At 44.6% G+C, this 26,500-nt stretch overlaps 1 protein-coding gene across 1 annotated transcript in view; it reads left to right on the plus strand.

Annotated features, from left to right (window-relative positions):
- Nucleotides 1-2,240: 2,240 nt before the first annotated feature.
- The window catches only part of Ahr (aryl hydrocarbon receptor), a 35,739-nt gene continuing 11,479 nt past the window's right edge, over nt 2,241-26,500 (plus strand). The window contains exons 1-5 of the mRNA XM_057783093.1: nt 2,241-2,723; nt 13,481-13,668; nt 22,018-22,121; nt 23,073-23,162; nt 25,746-25,869. Coding sequence (XP_057639076.1) covers nt 2,662-2,723; nt 13,481-13,668; nt 22,018-22,121; nt 23,073-23,162; nt 25,746-25,869 — 568 coding nt within the window. The 5' untranslated portion in view covers nt 2,241-2,661. The remainder of the gene's footprint in view (nt 2,724-13,480; nt 13,669-22,017; nt 22,122-23,072; nt 23,163-25,745; nt 25,870-26,500) is intronic.

Consider the following 26,500-nt stretch of genomic DNA (forward strand, 5'->3'; position numbering starts at 1 on the left):
ATGAGAAGCTATGGAGACTTTGAAAAACAAAGTCCCTGAAGCATTGCTTTGGCTCTTAGCATTCCATTGCAGCCCTGACCTTGTTTCTGCTTTGGCACGTTCCGGGCTCTCCTACTAATATATACCGTTCCTTATTGCCCTTTGTCTTTCTACGGAGTCAACTTCTGCTCCTCTTTTCTGAAGATGTAGCACCCATTATCCCCCATAAAACCAACCCCATATTATTTTTAATTAATAATTAATAACGGGGCCTCCCAATTTAGTTCAGACTAGCCTCTGAATCTTGGATCTCTTGTCTCAGGCTTCTGAGTAGTTGACATTAGAGGGCTATTTTCACCTTCGCCTCCACCAGCGGACCCAGCTCTCCCATGTGGGGCTCTGGAGTTTTCAGTTTTCAGTTCTGCTGTTCTTTCGCAGGTCCACATGGCATCGCCCTGTTCTCTTTACTTGTCCACCAGCAAATGGCCTCTAAAACACAGCTCCAGCTTGTCCTTGAACTGGTACACTCAACATCTTTCCACAGATGCCTTAGCTATATTCCAAACCTAGGAAGCATGAAGCCAGGTGATAATTTCTCCCTGGTATTGCCTGCCATTAGTACTCAGCCAGAAACATAGCTGAGAAAGTTATTATTTTTAACTTTTAAGTTTGTTCCTAATATTAGCATACAACTTAATGGGCTTAACCAAATGTGTGCACTTTCAAACTCTGATTCTGTTGCCTCCCCCAACTCCTTGCTGCATTCCTGCTGCCCCTCCCGTTCCCCAGGAGCCCCTCTTCTGTTTCAAGTCATTGTATTCTCTTAACCTCTTATTTTCTCTTCTCACCCCCTCGGGAGCTCCTTTTCCTTTCTCACGTTCTCCTTCCTAGTCTTATTTATACAAATCAAACTCTAGGACCTACAAGAGAGAGAACACAAGGTATTTGTCCTTCTGTGTCCACCGTGCTTCACATAGCAATTCCAAGTTCCATTCATTTCCCTGCAAATGTCGTGATTTCATTTTCCTTATGGTTCACTAAAATTCCACGTCTTGATGTGCAAGTAACCTAGGTCCACTTCTTAAGCTGTTATGACCGAGAGTCCTTCAGGTGTGCACACAGAAGTAGTACAGCAGGTCATAAGGTAGCTCTGTCTTTAACTTGTTGAGAAACTCCATACAGTTCCACAGTGGCCGGACCAGTTTACACAACCACCCACAGTAATTAAGGGTTCCTCTTTCTCCACGACCTCGCCACCATTGGGGCTCTTAGTTTTCTGGATATATCCTTTTCCTTTTTTGTCATGTATCCTTTCTTCTAATATCTCTTCCAAATCTATTAAACAAATCAAAATCATCGCCACCATCACCCCCGACTCCCAAAATGCACTTCTCTGCCTCTGCTCTCTTGAAGCTACCCGCTCTCTCCCTTCAGTCCTCTCTTCTTCCCCATCCCCACTGTTGTCATTGGACTTGCACCTGGATCACCTCATCAATTTCCCAAGGACTCTTTCTTCATCCATTCTGCTCTCCAGTCACAGAGTTCTCACCGTTTTCCACAGTGACTTTCTCAAGGCAGAGCACGAACATCAACTTCCAAAGGAAACTTTTAAAAAGCCTTCCATTGCCTACAGATTGAAACCCAAGATCTTCATCAAGGCTTTGTGATTTGCTTCTAGAATTCCTGAATATCCATTCCAGTTTTTCTCTCCGGCTCTACCAGACTACTGACAAAAGCTCCACTCTGACCACACCAGTACCCATCCAGCGATGCCTCAACACTCCTAGGCTACTTTCGAGGAAAAGTATTTTATGGTCGACTGTGGAGCTACAGTAAAAGTGGGAGGGAAGAACTGTAAAGCGCTTAGCCTAGAGGCCTCGGCTTTGTAGGGCATTTCTGAAGCCCTTCCCCTCTCCCCAGCTGCAGTATTTATCTCCCAGCTCACTGTAATTGTTTGCCAAAAATGAGGTGACTCAACTCTAGGAGGAGCTAAGCTCTTTGCCTAGTCCATCTTGATGTCTGGCTGCAAGGAATTTGCCTGGGCATAATCAGGCCTCACACCCCTCCTAGGCTGGAAAACAGGTACAGGGTGAACACTGCCTCTGCCCAGAACCTCTGGAAGAGGGCTAAGAAAGGGAGTCACTACGTGCTGCGTCATCACGCGCTAGGAAGAGGGGTGGAGCCCCCCTGGGAGCCGCGAGGGGCGGGACCGAGCTGGTGGGGCGTGGCCAAGGGGCGTGGCCGGGCTGCGCGGGGTCGCGGCTGCGGAGGAGCCGGTCGGCGGCGGGCGGCAGCGCGTGTGTGCGGTCCCCTCGACGCTCGGTGCCCGGCGCGTGCTCGGGAGAGGCTCGGCCCGGGGCGAGCGCGCGGACGGACGGGTGGACGGACGGACGGACTCGGAGGGGAGGTGGCAGCGGAGCCGGCCCCTGAGCGGCGGCACACGGCGGGAGCCGGTAAGCCCCAGAGCACCGCGGCGCCTCCGGGTCCCCGGCACGGAGCGCGGCGGGCGAGCGTGCGGGCTCCTCCTCCGCGGCCACCCCGGCAGCCCCGCGTCCTCTCCGTCGTCGCCCGCACCTGCGCGTCGCGGTCGGTCCCGCCCTCGGCGGTGGCGGCTCACCTGGGCGCAGCGCGGGCCGGGCGCCGCCTCCGGGACGCAGGTGGAGCGGGCAGGGCGCGGGCACCATGAGCAGCGGCGCCAACATCACCTATGCCAGCCGCAAGCGGCGCAAGCCGGTGCAGAAAACGTGAGTGACGGCGGGCCCGGGCGCTCGGCGGGGGCGGGAGGTCTCCACGCGGGCTGCCGACCGGGAACCGGGTCCGCTCTATGCATTTAAAAATCCATCCCCGCTCCGGGCACCGCACCCTCGCAGCTCGGCGACCTTGGCTGGCCCCATTCTTTGACAGCTCTGACCTACCTAGTGCCGCTCTGGATTATTTAGCTATTTGCTAAGCCTGTCCTGAAATCCTCCTCCACTCCAGATCGCCACCTTGGTGAGCTTTAGAGGACGTGTAGGGTCCTCGGTAGGCAGCTCGCTGAGGTGAGGTGCTGGGAAGCGCTAACTAAACACGTACAGGTTTGAAAGAGGGGGTCCTGGCCTCTGAAGGCATTCCTTTCTGTTCGCAGCAGCTAGCTTTCTGTTCCGCTGTCTCGTTTACTTGCTAGGCAGCAAGTTTGCAGGGCTCAGTATAGGAGCAGAGTCGGTAGCAGGTTGGAGTGTATAGTGGACAGGTTGTCCCGTGGCTCGGTGGCCTTCTTAGCCACCCTTTGGCGAGGCTCTGCACTTCCTTTTGGAGTAGTTTTAGGGCCTATAAGATCAAAAAGAAAAAAAGGAAGAAGAAAAAGAACAGGACTTATAAATTATTCTCAGTCTCTACCTGTAATTAATTCATTTCCCAGTTTTAACAGGGTGATTGCAGTCTTCTGCGTGAGATGGGAAATGCTTTTAAATCCTTTTCCCCAGAGAAAGATATCCATACTTGAGACAGGTTTCCATGTAGGAGTTGACTGTATTGACGCATTCATTCATAATTATCTTGGTGTTTCTACAAGTTACCATTGCCCAGTTGTTGTTTTTAATAAATAGTTTTAGGGACACTTTCAGACAATCAGTAGTGTGCATTTTGCTTAAAATTTGACTTAGCTATCATACTAGCAAACCAGAAAAATAACATTTTAAGATTATACCACGCTTACAACTGGTTACTCGCTCAAAAGTTTGGTTATTCGTGAATTTTAATCTCCTTTAAGAATTTCAGCTGTCCTAGTTCCTCATATCTCGACTTTTAAATTAGCATTGAGAGAAGATGTTTGTATGTAAGTAGTCCGACCAGAATTTGGAAGTTTTACTGTACAGCATATCTGCCTCAAATACCGCCAACTCAGCGGTTTCCTGCCGGGCCATTCTGAGGACCCCGACTCCTGGGCCTCTGCTGTTTGCTGTTTTGTAGAATGGTTTTCTTTATTAAAACGTGTTTGCTCTGCCTGACTTTGTTCCCCACGGTTAAAGTCTGAGAGGCTTTCGAGTGCCGGTTCTCTATTTTCATTACTAGCAATACTAACTCAGCATGAGGTGAAATGGGTGTACCTCAGATTTTATGTCCATGGGCAAAGAGATCTGCAGCTCCGTGCGAGTATTTAAGTCACCTGTTTCCATGGTGTCACCTAAGGACAAAACATGCTTTCTCTGGGAAATTCAGGGGCTCAGTTTTCATTCGTTATAACCTTTAATGTTTTTTTGTTTCTAGTTAATAGAGCAAGCTTCCTTTTTAACATTACAACACTTCCCTTTAAGATACAGCTTTTATTATGTTGTCTCAGTATTTTTATTACTCCCTCACTTCTGTAATATACTTGCATTTGATAATTTCTTATAACCAAACTCTTGTCCCCGCTGACTTGTGTTTGGTTTTGTTTGGTTCCTAGCTGCAGCTCATCAGATCTTGACTGAGCACTGTGGGTCGGCTGTAACCTTTCAAGTGTTTTAAAGGTCACCAGCCTGCTCTGCACAAGAGCTCAGTGTTGGCACTTAGATCACCTAGTGAAAGTGCTCACGTTTTTCCCCTCAGTGGAAAACAGCTAACTTTATAAGGCACCGAATCTAAGTTCACTCTTAAAAATTAGGTTATTAAATTTTAATATGAATCCTTGAGTTAAAAGAACAGGTTGTGTGCAGGGAGGCCCCAAATACCCCAAGTTCAGGAAAGACACATCTTTGGGTTGACCATGCTTTCTCATTTTGTTTAAACCATAGACCCTTTACGGGATAGCCATTTTATTTTACTCCAAGAGCATATGCACCATTGTTTTACGGCTTTAACAAAATGCCCACTTAAATATACAGTTCTCTGAGAATTTAGACTAAAATAGGCAACATGATTTGAACCTGAAGCACATTCAAGTCAGGATCGGGAGGCAGAATTAGCGCCCTCTAGTGGCTGGTCTCACCATGACAGTCATCTTTAGTAGGAACTGAGTTTCATCCCAGACGAGTGTCCTGTATACAGTTGACTGTGAATAGCTGTTTCCTTCCTCTTTGGTGCGATGAAAGTTAGGAAATTAAAGACTCTGAAGCAGTCTTTATCCTCATCTTCAAGGACAGAATTTCAAAGACAGCCTCCAGGAGTAGAATCTTCTGCTACATTTCTTAGCTAGTTGCTCCACACTTAGTAAGTTTGCCCCAGAAAGTGAGCAAATGTTTTCATTTATCCTGTTCTTGCTTATTCTCCTTGGGAAAGAACATTTCGTCGCATGAAGAGGGCTGGAAAACCTACCGCCTGATGATTACTCAGCCGTTGATATCTTTAAGTACATTGTTGAAGCTTTTGAAAGACAGAAATGGTTTTTCTGCTATTTCAGCTTATCATGTTCCTAGAAAGTTAGTAAAGCATGTTAGCAAACAACAGATGTTCAGTAACATCTGCATTTGAAGATGAGGCAGTCCTGATGGCCAGCAAGCCTGCCCTCGTGGATGTCGGGACAATAGCATTCAGGAGTCACGTGAGCTGCTGAGGAAAGCAGTGCAAGCAGCTTTTTACCTTATTAACGTTCCCTTCATTCTGTTAAAACCCTGCGAGCCTCACCTGTACAACAAACCTCACTAAAATTTTCGTTAGATTATGTAATGCCAAGTTTTCCACAGAGCTGTGGTATGGTGTCCTCTTCTAGAGAGCACCTAGAATTCTAGGTCCTTCTGGACACTTTATCTTTTCCTTCATTGCTTTCTCTCAAATAGCATTATTGAGAGAGCGTCTATGTTGAGGCTGCAGATAGATACGCCTCACGTTCACTAACCTGTGGATGGATCCAAATGCAAGGGCTCACATCAAACAGAGCAGAAGAAACCTCAGGTCCAGACTATTGGATGAGGCCTAGTTTCTCACTGCTGGTAATCAGGTCACGGGTTTGTTGTTGTTTGTTTGTCTGTATTAATTTTTTCCCCTCCTGCAACTCATCCCAGGCTGTCTTCGCTCCCCACCCCGCCCCATGTTCTTTCTCTCCCCCTTTCCCGCTCAAGTTGTTTAAGAATGTCAGGACAGTCTCCTGCTGTCTTACAACTGAACTAGATAGCAGAAGGTCTGGTAAAGTGGAAGGCTGCTTGAGACCTGAGTGAAGGCCTGCTGTCTACGTCCTCCTAGCTATGTGTGGCAGGCCTGAGGTGGCCCTTACAGATATGGCCGTCTCTTGCTTTCCCGGCCAGTGTGCTCAGTACAGGTGGTGTCCTCTGTTAGTTAACACCGTGACATAGAAGTGGGCACTGTGCAAATCTCCACGGCCCTCTCCTGCTTTCAAACCCCTGAACTTAATTCATTTGGCTTAGCAGTGTAAAGTAACAGAAAAATGCTGGTTTTTTTGCTTAATATGTGGTGATAGGAGCATTGAACGCAGGATTCCCTCCGGTTCACTTTCATTTTCACAGTAGAACTATGGGGTGATATTATTTCTCATTCAAAGGTGGTTCATGGAGTACGTGAAAAACCAGACTTTGGGTATTGAATCTCTAGTTTTTGGCTCCAAAACATGATGTTCTTACTAACAGGCAGGACGGCCTAGGTGAACAGGTTAATCGGTGGGCATGACAGCCTCTGTCCTGGGGATTGCTCCTTGCCTACCGCATCTTTTTGTAAACACCGAGGCAGAGAAACCCCACTTGCCGTCTCAGGATTTGATCTGTTCTTGCTCAGCTCCTGCTTTGTGTTCTTGTCCTTTCTTCCTAGACCCTTCCCCAGCTTCCTGCATGGTGGCACACGTCTCCCTGTGAAGCATTTTTAATAACTGTGTGGTGTTCTATTGAGTAGCTTCCATATTTTTCTTTCTAGGGGACATCCAGTCGTTTCTAACATTTCAGTAATTTAGCTGGTGTTTTAGAGAGCACCCTGGACATTTGTAAATTCCTGTACAACTGTATAATTTCCATAGGACAAACCTCTCCAGGTAGAAATTGGGGTCACAAAGGTGGGCATCTACTTCTAAGGTTGAAGCAAATGTACTCAGATATAATGACAAAGTTTATTATAGGATTTCTTGTGAATTATACCCCCATTGGTTGTCTATGAAACATGCCTCTATCTGCGTATTTCACTTAAAAATATTACCAGTTTGACAGGTGGAGGTGGTTGAGCTTGTGTGTTGGAACTGGGCTCGTGTGCAGTGGTGGGATCTGTATAGGGTGTGGGTTTTGGATTCTCTCCTTCCTGTATTAACTGACTTTTCAACTTCTTACTGTGTTCTTTCTCTTGTTGTGAACTAGATCTCTCTAACATGCATACACATTTAAAGTCAGTAACACACAGGCAGCGGTGCCTGGCACTCAGTGCGCTGGGCATTGTCTTTGATGCCTCCCTTTAGGACTTTAGCATCCCATCTCTCTGGCGTTTTTCTCACCTCTCCCTAGCCTCCGAGTTTTGGATTATGTATGCTTCATGTTTTTGACTGTGTAAAAATCCTCTGTTGCTGAGTAAGTAATGTCCTGTGATTGCATTTTCCTAGTATACATCGGTAATTCTTACCATCTCCAATCATCACATTCTTTTCCATCTGTGGGCAATGTCTTAGGTTTATGAGAAACAGAATTTCTGCCTTTGCACCCCCCCCCCTTTTTGGTCTTTGTTTATAAAAGAGAGTGGTAGTTGCAGAAAGTGTTGTATCCTGCCATCGTGACTCCCGAATGTCTTGCTTAGATTTAACACCTGGTTTAGAGGCCTGCGTCTTTATGGACTCTTGAGCATCCCTGCTAACCCACCCACTTCTCTGAGCAATGCAGCATCCTTGCTTGCCTTGCTGTAAAGTCTGTCTGCTCCTGTCACAGTTGTCTTTGCGGGGACCGGAGCCTCCCACATAGCAAGTGCTTGGTATTTACCAAGTTACCGGTTGATCACCACTTAACATTATCCTGGCCTTACCTTGATGACTGTGCTGTGTTGGATCGGTTATGTGTGCTCAGGGGGCAATGCTAAGAAAGACTGTGCACATGCTTAAGAAAGAGGAAGAGACAGCATCCCTCCTATGCTCGGGGTCACCTGCAGATTCACCATTCCTAGGACGTATTTCATTTTCCTTTTTTGTCTTTTTCTTGGTATGTGTTTCTTGTGTGACCTCCTGCTATTTACATAAATCTCTCCTTAACTAAAGCCATCCACAAAGTAAAGAATCCATCAGAACTAGAAAGCAGGAACAGGACAGTGGCAAGAGAATTCTGACTCAGTGTGACTTCCAGGTAGAAGGTCTGTAGATGCCTTTGGTCTCATATAGGGAAATAAAAAATCAAGCTGAACCAGCCTGGCAATGAAATTCATCTTTATGCCATATAGCGCCCCCTTCATTTTAAATTAAGCACATAGTTTATAATTGTTCACATTTGAAATTCTTGTTCAGAGAACGCCGCACTTTGGAGCTGGGGAACAGATGGAAGAACCATGGGGTTGAGGGTTGAGAGTGTTCCCTTCATTCTGACGTTATTCCCCTACCGTGTGTGTGTGTGTGTGTGTGTGTGTGTGTGCACATGAAGGCCAGAGTCAGGTATCTTCTTCACTTTCTTTCCACATTTTAAAACTATGTTTTTCTCTGAGAATTTGATACAATGTATTTTGACCATATTCATCCCCTCCCCAACTCCTCCCAATTCCTCCCCACCTCCCTACCCACCCAAGTCCCCTCATCACCATTCTATATAGACATTAAAATCCATCTACTCTATTTTTTGGGGGGCCAGCTACTCCTGGCTGTGTGTCCCTCCATGGTAGAAAATTTGCTTTTTCTTTCCAAGCAGCAATCAGGTAACAATCGCTTCTCAGCTGGATGTGGGAGCTTCAGGCTAACCTGCTCTCCTCCCTGCTGGGTTGTGGCAGGCTGGAACATTTGTAGGCCTTGTGTGTTGTTACAGTCCTGTGGGGTTGATATGTCCTCTGCTCTGATGTCACCCACCCTCTTTGCCTCTCAGGATATTTGTTCCCCTTCTTCCGTGTACATCCCTGGGCATTGTGGGTGAGGGTGTGGTATAAACCTCTGAATTAGGGTTGAGTACACTTTTTACCCTCTTTTTCTTTATCTTCTACGTGTTTGCCAGTTGAGGGTGCCTGCTGATGGCTAGCCAGCGAAACAAGGAGCTTCTGTCAAGAGAGCTGAGCAATGCTCTAATCTATGGGTGTGGCAGTAAATCATTAGGAGTCGTTTTATTGCTGTGTCCATTTAACAGAATAATGGTAGTAGGTTTTCCCCTAGCCCCATAGCTCACTAGTCACAGGCCCTTGTGTTCACTGACAGTGTCAGCTATGGGCTCCATCTCAGGGAGCAGGCCTTAAAATCCAATCAAAAAGAGAGTGTCGTGGTTCTGTACTAAGGCCATAGAAGTAATGGCAGTAACAGCACAGCGAATCTTAGTCTGTGTGAGAGGAAAAACTAAATAAAACCTTCAAGAAAGGTGAAGGAAGTAGGAATTTGAACATCAGTTGTGACGAATATGTAAATGCTTGACTGTGGAAATCAATAAACATTACAAACTCTAAAGCCAAATGCTTGTTTGATAGTAGTTTTCTAAGTAATATTTTTGCCTAAAGGCTCTCTCAGTATGGAAATACTTCTGCTGTAATTGCACAGCTCAATGGTTGTAGAGGATGTGTGCCCGGATGTTGTGAATCTCTTGGTGTTTTGGGCAGTATTTGTTATTGTCTGACCTTTATCATAGTCATGCTACTGAGAGAAAGAAAGCGCTGCGTGTAGCTGGTGTGGTAGAGGGCTTTGTTAGGAACTACTTCAGAGTTCTTGGGTAGAGAGTAGCATCCCACAAGATAATAAGAAGGGGAGCCCAGGTTCCATGAGGTATGAATGAGGACATTCAAGCACAGGAGGAGACTTAGAGATATGCAAATACTGAAGGCGTGGGCATAGATTACGATTACATTGCAGAGAAAAAAGCTAAGAGAGTGAGCTTGGGAGATACAATGATGTCTGTTGTTAGAAGACGTGACTGTAATTGTCTGGGATGGCTGAAACCATATGTTTGCATTGCTAAGCACCTACAATAACACAAACTTACGATTGACTCAAATTGTTCCCTTTTCTCCCACGTTGCTTCAAATACTGGGTACAAATGATGAGCCGAGCAGATGTAGATTAGCCTGGTGGGTCCTTAGAGACTGTAGACAGCCTGCCATTAAAACTCAGCACCAGCTACAGTGAGCTGGGCTTCTCAAACAAGCTTACCTGCCTGCGTCCAGCTGGAGCCTGTGGTCGACAGGTGGGAACAGGAGTCTTGAGGTTAATCTTTAAACAAATCATGAATTGTGTCTTTGCCCCATCAGCATCCTAAAGTCTTTCTTTCAGGAATCTGAACTCCATTTCTCCTTAATCCAAGCTTGCAGGTTCTTTACGGCTTGATTGAAGTTCAACTTTATTTAACGATTTTGTGAATTTGGTCCCATGCTAAACAATTCCGTAAAGTCTATGGCAATGCATTAAATGGTGGATGATTTTGACTTGTGGAAAGTAACAGTCTCAGAATCTAGTGCAGGGTTAAATCCTGCAAGGAGCCATCCCAAGAAGCACTACATGGCCTGTGGCTCTCGGTCATTGTTACTTCTCTGTGTCATCTTAGGGATCTCGTGTCTGTTTATATGATTCTCCCAATTGTTTCCTGGCTGTCACTGCAAAGCCATCTAGCGTGGATGGCCAGATCAAGTAAAGACTTTCATGTGCAATTATTTGTATGGTTCATCCGTTAGCAAGGTTTGCGTCATGATGCGGGGTAAGATTCAGAAGACATGGGACAGGGTAGCAATCTGTTGCAAGGCAGGTCATAAAAGGCTTCGTTGTAGACTTGAAGGGAGTGAGTCAGATCAAGGAGTTGCATGAAGGCACCAAAGTACATGTTGATAGCTGGAAGGGACTTCTTAGCCCTGGAGTACAATGGTCTAAGAAGACTTTGGCCAGATAAAGCAAAGTGGTAGATACAAACTAGAACAGTCACAAAGGGTTCTCTGTTAGCCAGGGAGCCCAGGGCTAACTAAAAGTTATATCAGAGAAGCTCCTTTGGATCTGTATTTTAGAAAGAAGTTTCTCATGACAGAATTGGGACTTGAGTGATCCCTGTCCTGCTGTCCGTATTCTCCATGACCAAGGGCAGCTTGGCAAAACACAGAACTCCTAGGGTAGACCCCAGCTGAGAGCTTACGATTGCTTCCGTTGTGAGGATCCAGTTATCTGCCATGGCTCTGCAGAGACTTGCTTCTTCCTCCTCAGTTTTCAGCCGCACCAGGCCCTCCTTTATCTTGTACACGTCAGTACCGAAATCTCAGACGGACTTCCTCCACCAATCCTTCCTTAACCTTGCTGTAGGCTGCTTCACGACAGATGTACACACTGTATGTGCGGGCACCGGTTTAGTTCCCTGTCCCCCGTGACGACAACACCAGAATGAAAGGGTTTGTGTGCCACTTTCACATCTAAGGGCTCTGCATCCGCACAGGGCGGGCATTCGGTGTTCTTGAAGCAATGTGGCCTCTGCCGTGTCCCCCGCACATTTTCCTCCTCCTCACCTCCTGGCTTCAGACCCCACTCCGTCCTTACCCCGGGACCATCCAGGTCAGATGTCATTTATATGTGACGGTCTCTTCTAAAGCAGCTCGTCATTTTATGGAGCTCCCACAATAGTTTTTAATATAATTCAATAACATCTTTATGGCAGTCCAGGATAGGACATATCTGAATTAGTAATTGTGACATCTTTAATTAACCACCAGAGAGACTTTCAGAATGAGGTAGATACACATCATGAATGAAGATTGAAACTGGATTGGTTAATTGAGAAATATGATTATTAGCTGTGACTTAAATTTTATTATATGCATATTACTGGGAGAAATACATAGGGAAACAGTTACCAATTTCTGTTTAATAAGGACACCTTAAAGAAAGTATTGATTTTTAATCTCTATACCTCTTTACTCTTTTTTTTAACAGAAATAGTATGAATTCTAATATAGAAAGCCATGTTGTTGAAGAAGTTATTTTCTAGAGAAATATAAAAAGCTTGGTAAAATTCTGAATTTTCATCCATTTTTCTATTTGAAATATTTTTTCTTCATTTGTATCATTGAAGATATAAATTGCCTAGAAATGCTTTTTCAGTCAGATTACTGCCACTCTACCCAGTCAGTTTCTGCTCTGCACGACCCTGTGACCTCATTGTTATGTCGTCAGTGGCTTCGCTGTACAGAGCTTATGCCAAGGTGTAGAGATCTGATCTAAAATTTTATTTGGTTTTCCAATTTCATTTAATTTCTTTTTAAAATGTGTGTGTGTTTGTGTGTGAGTATGTGAATGTATATAAGTATGTGTGTCTTTGAGTATGTATATGAGTCTCTGTGTGTGTGCGTGTGTGTGTATGTGAGTGTATATAAGTGTGTGTGTGTGTTTGAGTCTGTGTGAGTCTGTGTCTGAGTCTATGTGTGTGTGTGTGTGCATGTGTGAATGCACAGTCAGACCGTGGTATGCTTGTGGATATCAGGACAGCATAGGGGAGTCCATTATCTTTTTCCTTGATGTGGATCCTGGAACTTGAACACTGTTCAGCAGCCTTGGTGGCGGGCACATCTTCCCACCAGGTCGTCTCACCTGTCATTTAATGTCATCTCTGTTTTCACGTGGGTGTCTGCTGATCTATCATCTGACTTTAAGTTGTTGATTTTCACTTTGAAATCTCGGATAAGACCTTTCTGTAAACCTAGGTTCATCTCCTAACCGTATCTTTTTTTTCTTTGTTTCTTTGTGTTTTTGCTTTGTTTTTCTCTCAAAGGAACATCATACTACATGGTCAGGGTCTCCTCGGCCTTTTAATTGAGATGTAAACCATAAAACCTAATCATTATGTAGGCTTAGCCCAGGATGAGAGTAGCAATTGCCTCTAGCATTTGACATGCAGCAAATATGAATACCTGAATTCAGATTTATTCCTGTCTGTATTTAAGGACCATATTATGTAGATAGTGGAGTATCTTCAGGTTCCAGAAGGATGGGGGAAGCCGTTTGAAGTGGGATGTGTACAGGAAGCTGCTGATCCTTCTGCTTCTAGCTTCTCTGCCATCCTCAGAAGCAATGGCGGGCTGCATCCCTGGAAGAGAGCAGAAGTGTGATTTCAGCACAGCGCAGTAAAGAACTTCCCGTTGCTTTGGCCATGGCTAACGATTGTTTTCAAGGGAAAATAAAGCCTAGTAGCCTTGCTCACTGGCAGCTCCTACACTGCATATATGTGAAGTGAGTAAGCACTTTTATAAGACATATTTAACATTTCTCCATGATGAGTCGGTGAGCTTTTAATGACACACCAGTGAAGGGTGTCCCCGTTCCCTGTTACTAAGATATCAAAGGAAGATGTGGGCAAGATCCGTGCAAGCTTGAAGTCGATCTTTAAAGTTCGTTCTGTTAGAGTACTATCTGAGGAGACGTTGGAATGTAACTTGACGTTTTTGCTGTGTGTTCTAAAGGCTCTTGTGACTCTTTCTTTTTCAGAGTAAAGCCAGTCCCCGCTGAAGGAATTAAATCCAATCCTTCTAAGCGACACAGAGACCGACTGAACACAGAGTTGGACCGCCTGGCCAGCCTGCTGCCCTTCCCACAAGACGTAATTAATAAGCTCGACAAACTCTCCGTCCTCCGGCTCAGTGTCAGCTACCTGAGGGCCAAGAGCTTCTTTGATGGTAAGACACCAGGGTTGACCCTCCCAGCAATGGCTTGTAAAATACTAATGTTAAGTATGCTTCTCTTAATGTTGATGACTATAAAAACTATTGATGGGTGAAAATGGTTTGTGTCATAAACAATAGTTAAGTGACAAAGCTAAATTTGTAACTATGGTCAAATTAGCCCTCCTGTCTCATTCACCAGACAAATATAGCCGTTTGAATGGTAGGCCGTATCATCCTTTGAACGTCATGTATTTAGGAGTTATGCTCAGGTTTCATTTTTACAAAGAAATAACAAGATACTTGAAGACTGTGATTGGGGCTGGGCAGTGACTTAGTGGATAAGAGAGGATTTGCTGTGCAGACATGAAGTTCTGAGTTCAAATCTCCAGTGCCCACCTAGAAGCTTGGAATTGCCTACACCCCTAGCATGGTGGGGACAGAGACAGAAAGGTTCTGGGGCTTGTTGGGAGTCACCCCATCTGCAGGTTCAGTGAGAGAGGGAAGAATGGCTGGGAACGCTTTGGAGCCACTGCTGCGTAACCTGAGCTTGGGCCACAGCTCTGTATCCTGACCCTTGATGTTTGCTCATACACCGCGCTCTGCCACACCAGATGCCCTTCGCTCCTCCCTGACGTGGGCGGCGCCTCTGCCCTTAGACAGTTTTATGTGCAGGCCAGGGACCTCTCTCGACTCTGAGAAAGGAATATTGGCATGAGTCATTCAATTTCTTGTGCCTTTGTAATGAGGAATGTTGATATGTGTGTATGTAGAAAAAATAATGTTTATGTCTGTGTGTATATATGTGTGAGGAAATATACACATTGTCCCCTGTTTAAAAGTAAGGGGAAGACACCAAAGCTACTCGAATAACTATGACGCCATGTAAGTACTACGTAGTCCTATCCTTAAGATATATTCATTCTAAGATGTATGTATCTTTACACACATGCATGTTTAGACTGCCTTATTAGCAATGCTGTAGAGTTCCAGGCATATTAAAAGTATTTTCTCAGCCCTTCATTCATAAGTTGGGGTTTCATTCCGGTCCGTTACCTGTTTGAATGATTCATCATCCCTTCCTTAGCGTTTATCCATCTTGCTGGTTTACACTTCGGTGTACGTGAAATGTAGCTGGAGATTATGTTAAAAGATACCTTCTAAAGAATGCCTGTCCTATGCTGGTTCAGTCACTTCAATTGAGGAATCAATATTTGAGCAAATGTGTTACAAAAGCTGTGGCATGTCTTAGTTGTTTGCTTTGCCTATGAAAGTAAAAACCCAAATAGACAATTTTAGGAAGACTGTCAGAGTGGTGTGTGTGTGTGTGTGTGTGTGTGTGTGTGTGTGTGTGACGGGGGTTAATGGTGTGTATTCACTTTGAGCAATACCTTGAGCTGTTCTGTATAGGAGTGCAGAGTTAGATGGAAATTGAGGGGATAAAAATCAGTTAAAACCAAAATGACTACCCATCTTCTCTGGACCATAGGGGGCCCGCAGTGTGTCAGAGCAGAGCCTAGGACCCAAATGCACAGAGCAAACCAGGTGGTGTGGTGCTCCCGACAGTCCCAAGGGTGCCTGTCCATAGTCGGTCTCACCGTCCCTCTATTAGGAAGCAGTGTGACGAAGTGAAGGGAAGCTCACGATGAATAACAGGATGCAAACAGGGGGTGTGTAGGTTCCTGCGGAAAGAACAATATAAACGAGTAATCATACAATCTGGCTCCAAAGGAAATTCAAGTTTTACTACAACAATAGATATTTTTCCAAGAAAATACATCTATTTATTGCAAGCTCAAATAATACGTCTTGAATTGATCTTAAACTTGGGAGCCGTGACTAAGCTGTTACTACTCTGTGAAAAGCCCAGCCAAATGTTAGGTAAACATTAATGTTTATCCATTCCTAATTCACTTCTTAAGTATTTAGTGCTGCTTAGTCATAGTGTAGGTAGGGTGAAGTTTGAAATAGTTTGAAACTGCTGTCTATTACGTCTGCTGCAGGAAGCTATCACAAAGTTCAATGACTACGATCAGTAGGAGCTTGGTTTTGGAGCCTAGGATTTTGGTGGCTGCATCCAGGTCTTCGAATTGACTGGTGTTTACAGAAGGTGTTTCTTCTGAGTCATGTGTCTTACATGGTTATCAAGCAGAAGATACTATGGTTCTTGATGACCAACCTCATTAAGGGTAGCATTAGTATTTATTTAGTTATTTATTTAATTAGTTAGCTAGTTTTTGTAGGGCAGGGTTTCTCTATGTAGCTCTGGCTGTCCTAGAATTCACTCTGTAGACCAGGCTGGCCTCTAAAACTCAGAGATCTGCTTGCCTCTGCCTCTTTAGTGTTGATTAAAGGTGTATGCTCTGCCACTCCCAGCTAACAATTGATTTTTAAGAAGAATAATATTGGCATTTAAATTTTGAATGACATTTTTTACTAAATATTGAAATTTTTCAGGAAGTACTTTGTTCAAATTGGTCTACATTTAGACATTGTCTTATGGCCACTATTTATGTGATGAAACTACATGACCAAGACAACTTATAAAAGAAGACATTTAACTGGGAGATTGCTTACAGTTTCAGGGGTGAGTCCATGATCAACATGGCAGAAGGCAGGCAGCCATGGCCCTCGAGCCATGGCAGAGCGCTAACACCTGGTCCACAAGTTGCAGACAGGGAAAGCAAGAGGACCTAGTGTGGGCCTTTGAAACCTACAAGCCCACCTTCAGTGGCACACCTGCTCTAACAAGGCCACACCTCCTGATCCTTCCCTAACAGTTCCACTAACTGGGAAACTAAGCATTCAGATATATGAGCCTATGGGGCTATTCTCATTCAAACCCTCTCGTTCTGCTCCCTAACCCCATAAGCCTGTGGCCATGCCATAATCCAAAATGCATTCAGTCCAACTTCAAAAGTCCCCATAATCTTTCACAATCTCAGCACTATTTAAAAGTCCAAAGTCTCTTCTGAGACTCAAGCTAATATTTGAACCGTAACCCCCTGTAAAATTAAAAAGGCAGATTACATATGGTGGCATAGATTATAATCACCCTTCCAAACAACATACAATGGCGCAAATTACACATCACCCTTCCAAAGGGAAGAAGGGGAGCACAATGAGGAAACAGAGTTTAATGAACCTACAGTTGTCCACCGTGAGCTTGTTGCTCTTGCTTCAATTTCCCTACATCTGTGGGCTGCATTTGATTGTTGTATGACAGAATATCCCATTGATTCCTGGTCATGTCTGTGTCATGGAGGAGGCACATGTCACCCAGTGGGCCAGTTTTTGTCTTTGAGAGGCCCTTCAACCTTCCTGCATCACACTGTCCTCACCGTCTCAGTGTGGACCTAACGAGGCTTGCCTGCTCCGAGGTCTGACGTAGCTTGATGCTGAATATAAGCTAGGCTCTATGAGTAGGTTCTATAATTATTAAAATTGTTATCATGGAACCATACTTGCTTCTTACTGTTTGGAAATGTAAATATACCCATTCACACAATAATAGATTTTGGAGAACTCCCTTGTTGTGATTGCGTATGCCTAGGAACCTTTAGGGACCCAGTGTTAATGTCACCTAAGAGCTCCCATGTTGAAGAGGTGCTGCCCTTTAGCTCAGGTGGGAATTGGCTAATAAGCTCTTTACAGCCTCTCAGGGGAGTAGGTGGTCGTTGCTTGTCCATGTTTTAAATGGCTCCTGGCTCAGGTCTAGATGCGCCCAGGGAAGAGAGCTGTTGCTTGTTTGGGGGGCATGAGCCATGGACAGTGTGTTCATGGATTAACCCCGTGTGTCAGTTTCAATGCTGTGCAGCAGTTTATGTCTTGGTGAAGTTGTCGGAGGTATCTCGGAATGTCCATACTAGTAAATGTACGTGCTAAGCCTGTGGTCAGCTTAGAAAACATGGGACCCTAGAGGATATTCTGTCATTGGTCTTCAGAGAGAGGCATGTGGTTTGCTGTGTTGCCTGGGAACTGTTAATGCACACAGTGGAGTGCAGTTCTAGCTGTCGGTGCCTCCCAATCTCTGATTCCAGGGTCTGTGGAAGTTCTGTAATAACTGGTATAACTTATTAGTCACATTCTGCATTTTACAGTCATGTTTAAATCTCACTCTTGAATGTAAATAACAGTTTGACACAGTAAGGTTCATGGTCCTATCAAAAACCACAAGCTAACAGACACTTCTGCCCTGTTGCATCAGTGTAGAGAGGGACTGCGTAGAATTGCATCCAACTGAGTGTGTAACATGACGTGTGATTAGCTGAGTGTGCAACATGATGTGTGATGAACCAAGTGTGTAACATGACGTGTGATGAACCGAGTGTGTAACATGACGTGTGATTAGCTGAGTGTGCAACATGACGTGTGATGAACCGAGTGTGTAACATGACGTGTGATGAACTGAATGTGTAACATGACGTGTGATGAACTGAGTGTGTAACATGACGTGTGATGAACTGAGTGTATAACATGCCTTGTCACGAACTGAGTTTTAACATGATGTGTCACAAACTGAGTGTGTAACGTGATGTGTCACGAACTGAGTGTGTAACGTGACATGTGACGAACTGTGTAACATGATGTGTGATGAACTGAGTGTGTAACATGACGTGGTAACTAGATCATTGGAAATGGGTTTTCACTTGGAATTCAGGATGGAACTAACCTTTAAGTCCCTTTGCATTTTGAAAATGACCTGCTGAGAAAACAGTAATTTCCCAAAATGCTGTCACAAACCCAGATGCAGTGAGGCACTTCAGGGGCTGCAGGGCGGGTCAGTAGCAGACAGCACTGCCTGCCTTTCCAGATGACCGAGGCTTGATTCCCAGTGCCCACATGATGGCTCACAGACGTTTGGAGCTCCAGTCCCAGGGGATCTGATGCCATCTTCTGGCCTCTGAGAGTGCTGGGCATGCTTGGGTACACAGATGTATGCTGCAAAACATCATACAGACAATAATAAATATATATGTTTTAAAAAAGAATACATTTCATACACAGAAATAAACTTTACAATACATTAAAGTAAAATGTACCTTTTATCTCAAAGTATATAGAAAATTCTATTTAGGTAAATGTGATTTATTATTTAGAAATTTATTCCTATTTACTAAGTTGAGGGTATTTTCTTAAATTAATAAAAACTTTTTCTTAAACCATTCTATTATATGTGTGTGTGTTTCATTGATTTTAAGTCATTTCTCTTTTATGTTTACATCAATGTTGGGATGGAATTTACTTTCCCAATCAAAGTAATAAAGGAAATGATAAATATTATAAGATACACTAAATTAATAGCAATTATTAGAATAAATAGCATGCATATAGTTTCCCCCCACAAACTGTATCATGTCAAATTTCAATTTAAAGGTGAACTTCTGAGAGGAAAGTTGAAAATGTAGTTTACTGCAACACAGTATTTTGTCCTAGGAATTTTCTTTCTTCAACAATTCAAAATAATGCACCAAAGAGGAAAGCACTGTTTGAAAATGTGAGTTGGGTGGATGTTGGTTGATTTCAGATTGGAGTCGTGGGTGCTGTGTGTGCATTCACACACAAAATTCCACCACTGAATAAAATCAGTTCTTTGTGCTATGGAATCGCTTCAGGTCCCTCCAAATGAAGATATGCTTGAAATACTTTAGCATTTTACTGTCCTTACCCTGTGCTGTTGTTATATTCCCGTCCCTCCAGAAGGAGATCTGTAGCCTACTACTGGGGAGGTTTACCAGATGTCTGTCAAAGTTCAGCAGGTGTCTCTCCGGTGGCAGAGTCAGTGACAGTTTTGGTTGCTATGCTTTATTTCTACAGCCTGTCACAGATCCCAAGACTGTTAATCTTCAAGGATCATATACATTGAATTATATGCATGATTTGTGTCCCCCTTAACATCCGGAAGGTGTCAGGTGCCATATGGTCATCATAGTAATTCTACCTACTTGATGTTTATCGGAGTGCTCGGTTAAGGCTTTGGAAATGTTAGCCCCAGCGCAGCCTACTGTAGGTTTCCTGGAGTGGTCCCAGGGCATGTGAACACAGAAGGGTTTACTACCTCTGCCCTTGACTGCCTCTGAGTACCTGGCATGTTATTTTACGCTCACCAGCATTCATCTCAAATGATAGCATTGCTCTCATTTAAAGACAAGGAAACTGAGGTGAGAAGTGGTTCACTCTGTGTGTGAACTGTAGGGTAAGCAGGATGTCCATCGCCTGCCCACTGGGAGCAGGATGCTGGGATTTTCACCCAGGCTTCACCGCCTCGAGTCTGGGAACTCCAAGAAAGTCTCTTCATCTCCTTGTGTCTTAGTTCCATATCATATTGAACAAACAATACTAACCTCATAAGGTTGCTAGGGAAATTAAATGGGTCGTAATAGTTTGTAAGTGCCGGGTATAGATTATAGCCCCAAGATCATGTGTCATTATTCAGTAATTAGAGTCATTCAAATGGTAGGAAGCAGTTGCTTTCTTCCATTGATTTCTTAAGTTAAGCAACATGAACATGAGAAAAGAGTATTAATATAGAGCCTAGCAGTGTAGAAAGGGAGAGGCGATAGTTAGGAGACTAAACCTTCATGGGAAAGTGTCACGAAAGGTTGAAACAGCTTAGCCTGGACTGAGAAGTGTGGGCATAACCTCAGCTTTCTGGAGCGGCAGAGAGGGGTTTGCGGGGGACCTTGGGAAGGGAGTGCACACACTGTCTCTAGACTCGTGTTTGTGCAGTGTTGGTTTTCGTCCTTCACTGGGGGCTAAACAACAGAAATATCTCTGCTCTGTTTGGAGTAGAACCCTCCAGTGACCGTTCCCAGGAATTCGTTCATGGTGCGTATCAAATATTGTGCTTCCAAAATTTAAAACTCCAAGACTTAGGCCTTGTGAAGAGCCTGCTCATAGTCTTAGCCTCGCCACACTTTCTGTAAGGCCTTGTAAAGCTGTTCTGATGCCTGACTCCTATTGACATTCTCTTCTGGTTCTTAATTTCTGTAGCTTGTACATCGTCCTTAAGCCTGGCTAAGTCGGGTTACCTTCGTGGCTAACCTCAACACAAGCCCATCAACAGGTGGTACATTACTGAGACAAACCCTTTGGGTCCTTCTTCACTGCTCCGGTGATTCAGGGTGCACCTAAATGCTGAGCTGTTGTTTTCTGTACTGGTGACTCTAGCTGGCACCTACATGAATTCTGTTGACTACAAAATTAACGTGAAGAGACTCCAGATGATATTTGAGGTCTCTCTGTCTGGCACTGTATCTGCCGGTTTTAGGCTGCTTGTTTCGTGGGAATGTGGGGGTTTGGGTGTGGCTTTGACCCCATCTTTTCAATGGTGGGTCTTACTCGGTAAAATTCCTAACTTGTTCATTCTGTGGAAACTCTTGGCAAAGTAGCAGAGCCCTGATTTCTCTTCGGCATTGTGAGGCAGCCGGGGCTTCGCAGCGGAGTTTCCCACTGAAGTAAGCAGCCGCAGCAGCTGCTAATGCCCAGGCCAGGAGGGAGGAAAAGGCCGTGGTCTGCTCTACATCTCAGTGAGAAACATTTAGGCATTTCCTTTTCATCTTGATTAACAGTCAGCTCTCTTCACCTTACACTATTTTTTGGCCCGAGGAAGTCTGTTCTCTGGCCTTTGGGATTTTTTATACACAGAGGCCACACCCTGGCCTCTTCTCACAGAGAGATCTTTCAGCTTCTGCAAAGGCAAATGGCAGCTCGGCCTCCGATCCCAGGCGTGACACACACGCTGATGATTTACCAGAAAGTACAAACGTGAGAACAGTTCACATCATGCTTTGCTTCTAAGAAAGCTTTCCCTGAGCGGAGGGGGGGGGGACCTAAAAATGTAACAAAGCAATTCCCGAGGCCTGCTGAGTCAGCATTTAAACACCTCAGGTTAGAAAGGTATCAAGGGAGATAAGAACACAGGCATTTAGGAGAGTATTCTTTCTAATAAGGCAATCCTTAAACTCTTGCAAACACGACTGGAGCGACTGTTTATTAGAGTGTGGCTCTGCTCTGCGGTGCCCTCCTGTACACCAGCATTACTCTTTAACAAGCGTCACACCTTTGCAGGATGGACATTTTCCTTTGTAACCTCCCTTTTACATATTAGTTACAGCAGGCTCGAGAGCTGGTAGGGTTAGTAAATGGAAGAGCTAAGGCTTGCATCTGCCTCAGTCAGGAGACTTAACGGCGCACGCTGAAAAGCTGAAGTCACAGTGGTTCTGTGGAGTTATGTCACCTCTCAGCACCCTGCGCACGGCATTTCACATCCTCTCTTTGATGGTTTTTATCGTAGTCTTTTAATATGACTTGTTTAATACATACCGTTTGTGTCCTTACTTCTTCTCTTTTATCCCCCTACAGTGGCATTAAAATCCTCCCCTGCTGACCGGAACGGAGGCCAGGATCAGTGCAGAGCACAAGTCAGAGATGGGCTGCTCCTGCAGGAAGGAGAGTTCTTACTACAGGTAATTCTCGTCACACAGTCCCTTCCGCAAGGACAGTAGGGCGGCCTCGGTGGGCGGTCCTTTGGAGACTCCCTGTGCCTCTCATGGGCACTGTAGCTGGGTATTGGATTAATCATAATAGTAATACATGAACTAATCATGTGGTAGTAGCACAGGCTGAGGGAGAGAGGGACACGGAGTAGCTAGAGCCAATAGAAATAAGGAGAACACGTGAGGTGATGCGTTTAAATGAAAAAATACAGTTAGATTAAGCTGGTAGTTAATGTATGTGTTTTATAGCTGAGAATTATATTTAATTTTTTGAGTGTTACATTTTACATGCATTATGCTTTCCAGTAAAAGTTTTCATTTCTTTATAAGTCTTTGAAAGCATCTAAATTTCAATCAGTGCTGGAGGCATTTTGGCTGGAAGCCGTGCTGTCTTCTGTCTAGGTTTCTTCACTTAGAGATCCAATAAGGAGACCCGTCCCGTCATCCTGTCCCATCCCGCCACCCCTCACCCCTGACAGCTGTCCTCCCTAAAGAAGAAAGGCATGTGATTATAGTGAATGTTTGCTGTGCCGTTTATTTCATCAAACATTAGATGAAATGCCTTTAAAAAAGAAATCTGGAGCATAAGGGAAACAAAAAACCTGGTATCTTATTCATGTACCTGGTTGGACTTTAAATTTAGTTGTAAGTTTCCCTCAGCCAAGTCCGAGGCGTGGGTACGTTTGCCTCAGTCCACATGTGTGCCTGTGTTTGGGGAGTCATTTTGAGACAGTGTTTGTGATGAAGAGAAACAGCGTTTACCTAGCAGTTGGTACTTCCCAGTGACGGTCTCACACCTTCCTGTGTGCTTGTGTTTGAGGAGTCATTTTGAGAATGTTGGTGATGAAGAGAAGCAGCTTTTACCTAGCAGTTGGTACTTCCCAGTGACGGTCTCACACCTTCACACCTTCCCTCCTGCAGGCGCTGAACGGCTTTGTCCTGGTTGTCACAGCAGACGCCTTGGTCTTCTACGCTTCCTCTACTATCCAAGACTACCTGGGCTTCCAGCAAGTAAATACACTTCTCTTTCATCATTTATGATGGTTGTTGTTAGAAAATGAGCCTTCTACTGTCTTGTCTATTTTAAAATGTAAGCTCAAAGTTGGCCATTTATACATGGAAAGTCTTGACTAAAATGTGTGCTCTTAACAGAATTTAAAATATGTTTTAGGCTGTTGTGTTTTTTTCAGTATTGATAATGTGTAGCACTGATGCTTTGCTTTGTTTCATGGTTATTATGTTTCTTTTGCATCCATTAATGATATCATATATACACATACATGAAACTTTCAGGACCTTGCTGATGAAGGTCTATGTTACATAGTATCTGCTATGCTGGGTTCAGTCAGTTAGCCTGGCAGGAGGGGACCAGAGAAAGAAAATTTAAGTCAGGTCTGGTTTTGAAGCAGACAGAAAATTTGCCTTTAGATGGCATGAGCTACAGCTTAAGAAAGTTGAGGATTAATGAGACACATGAGAAGGCCCATGTGAAAGATCGCGGCCTATACTGTTAGTTCTGGTGCATCTGGAGGATGAGCATTAACCTGAAAACTGTCTTGAGGCTGAGCTGAAGTATGAAGAGCGCACAGATGGTTGATGAGGGGACACAGGGGAAGGTAGAAGAGCCGTCTGCAGCAGACAAGACATCCGGGGAGGGGGAGTGTCTGCTGTGTGTCGGCAGCCTTGAAGGGATGGTGTGCGGTGGTCAGCAGTAGAAAACCAGCGGACTGTGCGCTGGTAGAATTGTGAGACGCTGGTGTGTGAGGGACTGGAATACCTGATCTGATCTGGGAACGGGCCGAAGTGAGCACACTTGGATACTTGCTCCTCTCACGAATCTGGCTCTCACACTGTAATGCCAGAGGCGTCACCTGTAACACTTGATAGGATCTCTGGGCTCCATTCCCAGATACTCCATTTCAGTAGGTCATAGTGTGGCCATGACTTTGCATTTCTGCCAGTCCCACAAGGTTGCTGGTCTACGTACCACAGACTGTTTAACACGTAGGTGGACTGTAGTTCTTATTATATATGTAATATATAATATTTTTTAAAATATATATGTATATTATCAAAGGAATGGAACCTGGCCGCTATTAAACGGGGTTTAAACAGTGTATTGTCTGTAGAAAGCCTGTTTGAAACATAATGGATCACTTAAGGTTTTGATAATGATAGCATGATTTATATCAGTTAAAAAAGCTCAAGTAAAGGAAATCCAGATGTGGTGATGATTTTAAATCCAAGCACTTGGGAGGCAGAGGCAGGCGGATCTCTGTGAGTTCAAGCCCAGCCTGCTCTACCTAGTGAGTTCCAGAACATCCGTGCTGTATAGTGAGATTCTGTCTCAAAGTCAAACCTAAGTGAAAAAATAACTAAGACATGAGCTATGTTCCCACTTACTTTTCTCATTCATATGCATACTTTGTACATTCTTTTTGCGTGGGATTAAGATTTCAGTTTTGAAAACTGCAAGTTGTGACATATTTGTGGGAAATGATTCAGGTAATATAGTGGATAAAGGATCAAACTTTCTGCTTCAGTGCTTAACCTGCAGTAGTAAAATGATAATTTTGGGTATCATCCCAAATAAAGAGGCTACACGGGACTTTCCTACACGTATATGTTTGCGTAGGATGGAGAGAAAATGTGTTATGTGCTGTGAGTTTCAGTGGAAAAGAAAAAAAAAACAAATTCTCATGAAGATTAAGAATTCAACATTGCAGTCAAGGCTGAGAGGCATGGGGAGGAGAGATGGGGTGGGTACCATAAAGGCTTTATCTCTTGCTGTGGAGTCTGAGTCTCTTTAGAAAGAAAGTCCCTATTAAGAAAACACACATGAGCCGGGCGGTGGTGGTGCACGCCTTTAATCCCAGCACTTGGGAGGCAGAGGCAGGTGGATCTCTGTGAGTTCGAGACCAGCATGGTCTACAAGAGCTAGTTCCAGGTCAGGCTCCAAAACCACAGAAAAACCCTGTCTCGAAAAACCGAAAAAAAAAAAAAGAAAACACACATGAAACTGAAGGAGATCCAAATGAAATGCTTTGAGGTTAGAGGCGATGGAATAAGATGCCGGTAGGAGATTCGTGGGTCAGAGGGTCTAGAGCAGTGCTTCTCAGGCTTCCTAGTGCTGTGGCCCTTTAATAAGGAGCTCCTCTGTGTGGTGACCCCAACCATAAAATTGTCTTCTTGCTACTTCATATCTTTAGTTTGGTGCTGTTATGAGTTGTAATGTCGATATCTGATATGTGACCTCAAAGAGGTCTTGAGAACCACTGGTCTGTTGTGGCATCAGCTGGTGTGAAGTGGACAAGGAATATGACCAGTCCTTAATATGGCACATCAAAGGAGCAGAAAGATGCATTGTGAACCAGAGTGTTTGTGTTGGGGAGTGATGGCAGCTAATTCCTTCAGTCAGTTACAGTGCTGGTCTAGTTTCCCTACTGCAAATGACTGGGATTCCGCAGGCCATCATCTGCGTTCAGTTCACCGTTGCTATCCCGTGACCACTGATCTCGACATGTTTTGGAACCGCTTTACTAAAGCTGATCATTTGTAATCACTGCTTTATTTCCCCTTGCTCCTTTTCCTTAGTCTGATGTCATCCATCAGAGTGTCTATGAGCTCATCCATACAGAAGACCGAGCCGAGTTCCAGCGCCAGCTGCACTGGGGTCTAAACCCCACACAGTGCACAGACTCCACACAGGCAGCGGATGGTAAGGAGGTTTACCAGAAGGCCGCGGTGATGCCTTTGGATTATTCTGTGGAAATCGGGGGGCATGGAGCTCCATGCTGAAGACAGGGCACGAGTCAGGTGGTGTTAGTCTCTGGCCTTAGATGGAGCCGGACTGTGAGAACTGAGGAAAGTTTAGCAGAGGAGAGCCATGAAGAACACCATACATAGAGGAGTGGCATTGTCAACAATGTGAATTTATACGTGTCTGTGCCCACTGGTGGGTACATGTGTGGAGGCCAAAGGTCACCAACCTTGGGTGTCATTTTGCCCACCCTCCATCTTACTTTTTTTAAATAAGACCTTTCATTGGCCCGGAGATCCCCAAGAAGTCTAGGCTGATGGGAGCCGCAGGGATCCTGCTGTCTGCACCTCCCAACCCTGGGATTGCAAGCACAAGCCTGCATCCTTGGGTTTTCTTGACATGGGTTCTAGGGATCAAACTCAATGTCATGTCTGCATGGTAAACGCTTCACCAGTTGAGCTAGGGCCCACGCCCAAAGCAGCACTGTGTTTTATAAAACTGCCCGTGGCGCCACTGTGACAGACGGGAGGAGTGTACAGGGTAGCAACTGCACAGTGCAGTCGTTGTTAGCAAAACGTACCCACAGAAA

This window comes from Chionomys nivalis, chromosome 10 (genome assembly GCF_950005125.1).
Source record: "Chionomys nivalis chromosome 10, mChiNiv1.1, whole genome shotgun sequence".
Lineage (NCBI taxonomy): Eukaryota > Metazoa > Chordata > Mammalia > Rodentia > Cricetidae > Chionomys > Chionomys nivalis.